This window comes from Habropoda laboriosa, unplaced genomic scaffold, assembly GCF_001263275.1.
Source record: "Habropoda laboriosa isolate 0110345459 unplaced genomic scaffold, ASM126327v1 scaffold597, whole genome shotgun sequence".
NCBI lineage: Eukaryota > Metazoa > Arthropoda > Insecta > Hymenoptera > Apidae > Habropoda > Habropoda laboriosa.
In genome coordinates this window covers 516,215-525,023 of record NW_017100768.1, presented here as the reverse complement: position 1 = coordinate 525,023, position 8,809 = coordinate 516,215, and the positions used below count along the sequence as shown (strand labels likewise).

Here is an 8,809-nt window from a genome sequence, read left to right as displayed (position 1 = left end):
TTTACTTTTTTGTGAGGATGAAGGAAGAGGAGAAGAGAAAATGATAGAAATTGATCGGATCAACCTTTTTTTTTTTTTGTCGGCTGTTCCGTAAAATTGACCGTTAGTGTGGTCGAGATGGAACACATCACGTTTAGTCAACCAGGATTACTTGTTCTTGGAAAGAGTACGTTGTTTTTCCGCATGCGTAACTAGTTGAGAATCCACTGGCAGACCTTTGCGTCGACGGACTGCATCTATGTACTTCTTAGCTCTATTCTCGCTGTCTGCTTTGTCACCGAAGTGAAGGTATTCCTCGTCGGTGGAAGGCGTCCAATAAGGGTCTTGCTCGATCACCTACCGTGCGAATAAGACGTTCACGTGTTATTCTCGGGACATTTGTCAGATATTTCGATGGCAGAAAATAAAAAATGATGCAAGATATGTAACTGTGTCTAAGGAACTGATATTCTTGAAAGTTTTCGTAAACATTGTAAAAGGGTTAGGTTAGGTTAGGTTAGGTAAGGTAAGAGAGATAAATGAATAAAGAAGGAATAGTAATGTAAATGGAGTGTTGCGAATGTAGTGTGTACGAAGAGTAGTTTGGTGAGTCAGATTTTTTTTTGAACGTTGGCGATGAAGGAAAGCGGAAAAATAGGAAGATTATAGGAAAAATAATTCCGTTTCCGTTATGGAAAAACTTGCCTCCCAATGACTGAAAACCAGTTGAGGACTGGCTAGCCCGGACGTTTGCGTTCGCAGTTCTCTGGCAAGTTGAAAACTCTCTGGTACAGGTAAGGTGGCGAGCACGCGAAATTGCCCACCAAATCCGAGAGCACTTTCCGCGGCGACCACACGGCCTTGTCTCTTTCCGAATGCTGCGTACAGTTTTCCTGAAAGAAATTCCAATTGTACTCACATATTACAGTCAATTTCAATACAGCGATTAAATCGTACGTTCAATGTTGAGAAACGAGACGTAGATATTTGAACCGATATGGTTGGAAATGGTATGGAAAATTTCAGTGGTTGGTTGATTCGATGGAAAGGTTTGAAATAGGAAATACGTAGCATGTGCACGGTTAATTGATAGTATGTAGATGAAGGAATGATTGGCTGGTCGCTCGAGATTATCCGGTAGGGCGGCGAAGACGTGTATACATATTGAGCAGAGTTGGAGAGTAAGAAGCATAGAGTTTCCGGTCGTAGGTTGCGGCACCTGTACTCACCTGCCCTCCGTCCTTCATCTTCTATCCTTCTCTGCACCGTCGCCGGTGCATGCAAGAATCTCCCCTTTTTTTACTCACTCGTGTGCGTGCACCTTTCCCCACTTACTATGCGTCAACCACAACCCTCGATTTCTAACTTTAGTTCCAATGCTGCGATCTCTCTCCTCCAACCTCGTCTATCTAACCCCCGACTTTCTACTCTACTCCCTTTCAACCTCCCCACCGAATAGTAACCGAGTCTTCTTACTCCCCTCTCTACGCGCTGAGAATTCATTCATGGCACACGCACGCATCCACACGCATCCACACACCAGTGGTTCTCTTCGAACGGAGAGACTATATGTAGTTCTCGAGAAAAGGTGGAAGAGAAAAAGGAACAGTATACAAAACGATAATATTATACATATACATACCCCGCGTGCGATCCTACGCGTACGTAGGGTACGATAAAGGTACTCTGTGCTATACTACGCTATACGCACGGTTTTGTGATCCGATCCTATCCGATTCAGCCCGATCAGATCGAATCTCGTTCCATTGGTTTGCACAAATCGACGAGTCGACGAGGAGCGAAGGGAAAGGAGCAAAGAAGAGTAAAGGGGAGAGAGAAAGTAGGAGTGAATGGAATCGCGGCCTCGATCAATGAAACAGCGATCCTCAACGCTCGACCTCTCTGGAAAATCTTTCACGACTTAATATTCCGATCTGTAATATTTTGGCCAGGCATTCTGTTTTCGTATCCTCTGAATACCACTTGCTATTTGAATACGTAGAGTTTATAGTAGTGAGGTGTTTGAAACATGGTGACGCTTGAGTCGATCTTGAGAAGCGCGCGAAACGCCCACACGGTTTACGCGTGTACGAGTACATACTTGGTACGTAGGCTGTCGGACGGATTGTTTTTCCCTTTTTCAATAACGCGATATTGCAATTTCGTAAAATGGTAATCGGTCGAGTAACATTTCGCCGTTCTTTCGTCCCCATGGACCGCCGAGACGGAGACGGAGACGGAGACGAAGTTGAAAGAAGGTAGAACGAGAAAAGAGGTTGAATGGAAGAGACAGGAAAAAGGAAAGGTCTGATACCAGCGTAGAGTGTAAAGAGGGGGAAAGGCGGCCGAAGAAAGATGTTGAAAAGAATGGAAAATAGAAAGGGGCAAGAGGGTGAGAGGAACGCGAAAGAGCACGGTGAAGCAGCGAGGAGAGGAAAGAGACGAGATGGAAAATAAAAGCGTGGAAGGGGAAGGGCGAGAGAGGACGAGAGAGGGAGAGAGAGAGAGAGAGAGAGAGAGAGAGAGAGAGAGAGAGAGAGAGAGGTGGAGCAAGAAAGGCCCAAGTAGTGCTCGGAGCCAGTGGTTGCATCTTGAAGAGAAAGGTGTATGGAAGGGAAGAAGAGAGCCAGTGAAGTGGAATGGTGTGGTGTGGTGTGGAGTGGAGTGGAGTGGAGTGGAGTGGAGTGGAATGAAGCGAAGTGAAGTGAAGTGGGATAGGGTGTGGTGGGGTGCATGGGGAATGGAGTGGCGTAAAGTGGAGTGGTGAAAGAAGAGCAGAGAGAAGGGAGTACTCATTCATGCTTTGCCTCTAGCTATTGGAAGTTCAGTTGAACGAATGATATAGGTTCGCGCGACACGAACGTTGCTCGAGCCGTTCGATCCTCGGACTGATATATTCGAAAATCAGAAGATAGAGAACGTGGAGAACGCAAGGACACGAGAACGTACAGTGCGAGGTGTATACGCGATTGGAGTAAAGGGAGACTGTTTTGGAGAGCGCGCAACGTCAACCACGGCTGTTGCGGCTGTTCTCATTGTCGCGTCGGTGAACGTGTTCCTTCGACGCGATAACGAACAGAAGAACGAACGAACGAACATACATTGGCATAACGGTTGAAAAGTGATCCGAATCTCGAAGTGGTTTATCATCTAATCGATCGATCGGATTTGCGCCAGAAGCGTTCTTTCGACTCGACTCGGCTGCACCCGATAACACGGGACAACATATTCGATTTGTGCAACGATATATCCGTTCCTTACTTTTCCGATTACGATCTTGTTTACCAGAGATTTAGCGCCGCTACGATGACTGAAACGATAAAAGGAATGTACTTTTGATGTATCGTAGAGTAGTGGTTGGCCGTTGGTGGTATGTGCGTACTTCACTACTACTTTGATCTGCAATTTTTCATTTCATTCGAGGAACGCCGTCCATAGTTCGCATCGCGATCTGGATATTCGTTGGGTGATCGGTGATCGCGACGATCACCGATCCTAAAAATACGCGTTCGTTTTCTATCGTTTACATCTTGGTTGAAGAAGAAGAAGGAAGAGGAAAAGGGGTTAAGAGAGGGATAGGATAGAAAGAGGAATCGCGTGCGCGCGAAAGGATGGCCGATTTGATCTGTTTCTTGTTGGCGATGTTCGGGCAACTGCTCGTTCGTGAAAGCAAGGGTAGCCTCCTTGGCGTAGAACTGGACGAAGCAGGTGAAAAGCTTCTCAACGAGTACTTGTCCCTCGCCGAGTTACAAGAATTTGAAGACACAGCGATCGAGCTCGACTTGATCGATCAGAAGAGGAAACATCGACCGGCGATGCACCAACAGCCTAGAGTTCTCTACCAAATCGGGGTAAGTGATCCACGTCTCGAAACGCCAAGTTACCGTTACGCGTATACGGTCTATCGAGATGCTGTCATATTATACTACGTAGTACCCTACATACTCATACACTACTTGCATATGTTTACGTAACGTTCTCCGTCTTTTTTCTCACGTTTTGGCCCGCTTTTATCCCAAATCAGATTATCCCTTTTCGGTCGAGGTGATTTTTCAAATATACATATGTATGTACCGAAATATGCGGCGCGGCGCCTACTCTCTGGATCATCTGTCACGATGTATACCTACTTACCTACGTAAGTAAGTACACGTGTTCATACATGCGTGCGCATGTGTAGCTAAAGAGGAGAACCAGGTGTCATTTTCACTGTGGCTATGAGAGAAGCGAGAGACGCGTGAGAACTTCCGGATGGGTCGCGCAGCCCTTCCGGTCCCTCTATTATCCCATTTTAGTTTGCTGCCACCGACGGTTTTAATATACGTACAATCTTCTGGGAACACATTCGGAGGAAGAGGTGGGGATCGAAGAAAGAGAAGGAAATATGAGAGAAGGAGGTTGCGGGGAGTGGGAAAAGCCCCCCGACGCGACGACCGATCGTTCTTATTTTGTCAAGTATTATTATACATACGTACTTACGTATTTTACATATGTATGTATATCGAAAGAGACTACTTATCGTTTAGATTGAACGTTTTCTTCTATTGCGATGAAATTGTTTGGCAAGGTGCATCGTAATAAGTATGTAGATAATAGGAGGAACGGGGAAAAAAGGAAAGAAGGGGATTCTGGTGATGAGGAGAATTTACGTAAAGCAGCCAGGGAATTTGAGGAGTTTAACTTAGGTGACCGAGCAGTGCGTAGATTGCGAGCGCGGAGTCGACAGGACGTACGTGATTGCCTCATTCAGCGGATTGACCGACGCCGTTTGAATAGTGTGGTTAGACCAGATGTCTATTCTTCAACGGAGAGGGGAGACACGTACATGTACCTCTTGAGCATGTTACAGAGCTTCCTTCGCTCCCTTTCTACCTCCCTTCTCCTGCCGAGTTTTGTTTTTTCATTCGCGACTCGACATTTCGACTAATCTACCTATACGTAATACAGGTACGATGTAACCAATTACCGGAAACCCGATCTTACGCCTATGTTTGTAAGTAGGTATTACGTTGCTTTGAATTTGCCAATTGATTGGTAAGATGAAAGTTGAAGGGGTCCTCCCTTTCTCGTCCTAAGGGGGGCAACCGTCGTGTAAAGATAGCAGGTGGAAATGGTATAATACTTACTCGTTACTTTCCCCTGAATCACGCACGGGCAATTTCATCCGAGTCCACCTGTTAGGGTGCGTAAGGAATAAAAATAGAGAGAATCGTGGAGGAAGGATCACGGATCGGTTGTTTGTCGATTTTCAGGACAGCGAGGACGAGTTGCCTGAATGCTCGGACCGAAGCGAAGTTTGCAGCAAGGTGGATTTATATGGGTCACCTTGGGTCGAGAGACAATGTCGTTGTCCGGATGGCCGTACCTGTCCTAGTAGTTTGTACGGAGACGACGGGCACACGATAGTCGATAAAACACGCCAGTACAAGCTATGCGAGCCAGTGAAACGTCTTCCCATCTGTCGCTACTTCAAGTTAGTCGCGATCCTCGCCTATAAGTCCTCTGTGTGTGCGCGCGTGTGTGAGTGAACGGAACGAATGAGAGAGCGATCAAACACCCGCCCTACACTCTATACATACTTACTTACAACCTACCTACTATAAGTAAGTACTTAACGTGTATAGTATACATATAGAGGGAAAATGGCCGTTTGCAGAGACGTCACATGGACCTTAGCTCCCGGAGGGGGGCCGGCGAACGCGACGGTTCAGCGGGTTTACTGCCGATGTCGACCGGGCAGTGTACCTTATCTAGTTCGAAGACAAGCCTACAGGTCTTCCGAGGGAAGTCCAGGATTTATTTATGCCTTCGCGTGCTCTCCCCAAAGCGTAAGTTTCCATTCGCGTCCCTTCTTATCTCTCAATTTCAAATCTCCTCCATTCGATTCACCTTCATCTTCTATAATAATATACGATACAGTAGACTCCCACTTATCCGGCTCCGCTTTAACCGGCCAATGGTTTCCGTAGAAACAGATTGTGATTTTTCTATAGCAGTAATGGGGACTTGGACGTAAGACAATCGACAACCGTTGCACATCAAACTCATCGTCAGCCATATCGAAGCTCATTATTCATTTCTTTATATAAATAATTGTTCAATGATATATTATATTTAGACTTTATGTGTGAATAATAAATACTATATAGATATATATGTATTTTTTATTGTATTTACTACCTACTATCCGGCCAGAGGCCTGGTCCCATATGGGCCGGTTAAGAGGGAGTCTACTGCATATATGTATGTACATGCTTACATATCAATTCGCATCTTGACAGATGGAGAAAAAAGAAACGACGACATAGTTGTGTTTTCTCAGGAAGATACTTGTTGTTGAGAATCTAACGAGGGAGAATGTGAGAAATCAGACGAAAACTATGGAAATGTCGTACTGTGTAAAAAATAATACATATAAGGCAAAGGGAGAAGATTTCTATACTTTGGGATTATTCGTATCGATTTGAAAATGAATGGACATTTCAGAGGCTGCGCTGCCAGCACAAGGAGCCATGTCGACTATTCACGGTAAGAAAGAGACGAAGCTCGCAGCTCGAAGAGGTGAACGCTTCGCCTCTGTGTCAGTGTCCAAAAGGTCATCGATGTCCTAGAAGGCACACCGATCCAGGCTCCCTTCCGGCAAGGTCCTACTCCGGCGTTCTGGAGATTAAAACGTACAGCGGATATTGCGTGCCTTCGCAGTCGCATCATTCTGAGGCGGTTTATACCGTTTAACGGAGCAGTGATTCTTGGAAAGGGGGAACGAGTCGACCAATCTACATACATATACGCCATCATTCGCCATATTTCCCATCGTACACGTATAGTCTCGAGTTTTCTCCAAATTTTCATTCGTCTGCTGCGTGTGCTGTGTCTGTGCCTGTATAAATCAGCCGCGACGATCTTTGCCTTTGGAGCATACGATTAAACGTGAGAACAGATAAATTAGCCTTTCGTTCGGTGGATCGTCGCGTGGATCGTCGATTTGAAACAGGAGTTTGAGAGTTTGGAAAAGAGCAGTTGTGAAATGTAACGTGAGGCCATTTACCAGGCCAGTTGAGGGGATTTCGATCCCGATGAAAGGTGGATCAAGTGTTACGTACATGTACTTGATATAAAAACATCCGGAAAGGAGATACGCGCAAATTGGACGTTGCGTTGGTCGCATTGTTCTTCAGGTTACGCTTATATGTTATATTTATAAACTAAGCGTTACTTGGAACATCTTTAACCATTGACATACGCTCGATCTGTTTTTGGCCACGATGTTATCTGTCAAATGTATTTCATATCATATTACTATGTACCTACGTAATATCGATCTTGTAAATATTTTATTCGTGAAAATAGCGAAATAAACGAATTTCATTTCACCATTACCCCACGCAAACACCTTTATCAACGTAGTCTCGTCGTTTTCGTATGTACATACTACGTATGCAAAATCGAATTTCGCGACGATCGATAACTTAGATGTTTGGTATACAGGCGGTTAGCGTGCTTCGAAATATGACGTTAGATGGCGAAACATTTTATAGTCCTATATCAAAGCCTTTCAGCCTCGCCGTCAGAGGGCTACGGAAACGGCAAGCAGTAGTACCTACAGCCAACAATAAGTATATACGTACACGTACTTGCATACATATGTGCATATACGTACGTTTAGATTATTGCAACAGTGTCCAAACTTACTTATCGTCTTACTTGACAGTGGCCGGCCAAACGATATTATTTAAAATTGCTATTTTAGTTTTCGAGTTAAACGCACATTTCCAAGTTTGTCTGTAAAGTCTGGAAATAAAGTCTGTTGTAAAAAAAATAATAGAAACGTACGCTTTAGGGCAGTAGAGGTAGTACGATAGAAGAAAAGAACGAAGAAAGAAATGTGGAATAACCGATGACATTTGGTTAACTATTTTCCGGTTAATTTCATAATTACCTCGTTGTCGATTTCTTGAAATTATCAGAGTAATGTACTATTTGTAGGAAAACTAATTGGAATTTCACTTGAACGTCCAGAAGAGAAAATTTTTTTGGTCCGAGCTTTAATGAAATTGAGGGAACGGGGGGCGATTGCGGCGCGGGAATTCAAATTAGATTTCCACGTACAGACAGCATCGGTATGTACCCAGGTTCATGGCTGTGTTAAAATGGCTACTTACTGTACACGTGTAGATCGAAGAGATCGCAACGTATGTATATAGTTGCATATTTCGATCGGAGAAGGAGGAAGCTTTAAAGGGAAAAGGTTGTACAGAGAAGGACGAGCGGAGCGAACAACCGAGCATGTTACAAATCTATCGTCGAAGTGAAGTTAGCCAAGAGAATGATTTCATGCTCGATATACAATATTTTTCCGGTATTCGATCGAACGCGCGTAAAGTAGCGGTACTACCGCACCGCTCCTCGCTCCTCTCTCCACTCCTCTCTCTACTCCTCTCCTCTTAATATGTACTTCCATTCGTTTCTGTTTTCGCTTTTTTCAGTAGCGCGAAGAACACAACCAACTCTCTCGTGCTTAGTAAACTCAACAGTTTATTTCAACGTGATAAAAGACATTTTTATCATTTTCACTCGAATCTATAATAAGGATATCCTATTATTAAATACATACATATGTGTATAATCGGTATAACGAGCAGAGCGTTCTTGTATCGTCACAAGGAAACGAGGTAAGAGAAATATGTTCACAGGCGATACGTGTAGAACGGTATTCGTACAAAGGAAAAAGAAATGGAGGGAAACGAGAGGCAAAACGAAAGGAAAATAAAGGGGGGAATATGAAGAAGGGAAAAAAGAAAGACTTTTCCTTTTCGTTTTCTCCAGTGGT

At 44.4% G+C, this 8,809-nt stretch overlaps 2 protein-coding genes across 2 annotated transcripts in view; one reads left to right on the top strand and one right to left on the bottom strand.

Moving 5' to 3' along the window:
* Positions 1 to 18: 18 nt before the first annotated feature.
* LOC108577216 (elongation factor-like GTPase 1) overlaps positions 19 to 8,809 on the bottom strand; it is a 21,567-nt gene continuing 12,776 nt past the window's right edge. Inside the window, exons 4-5 of the mRNA XM_017940348.1 lie at positions 685 to 872; positions 19 to 336 (exon numbers count right to left, since the gene is read on the bottom strand). Of these exons, the coding sequence (XP_017795837.1) occupies positions 148 to 336; positions 685 to 872 (377 nt within the window). The 3' untranslated portion in view covers positions 19 to 147. The remainder of the gene's footprint in view (positions 337 to 684; positions 873 to 8,809) is intronic.
* LOC108577218 (protein giant-lens) lies at positions 3,567 to 6,794 on the top strand. Its single transcript, XM_017940349.1, has 4 exons — positions 3,567 to 3,830; positions 5,232 to 5,452; positions 5,636 to 5,807; positions 6,466 to 6,794. The coding sequence occupies exons 1-4, from the start codon at positions 3,591 to 3,593 to the stop codon at positions 6,712 to 6,714; spliced, it is 882 nt and encodes a 293-aa protein (XP_017795838.1). The 5' UTR covers positions 3,567 to 3,590; the 3' UTR covers positions 6,715 to 6,794.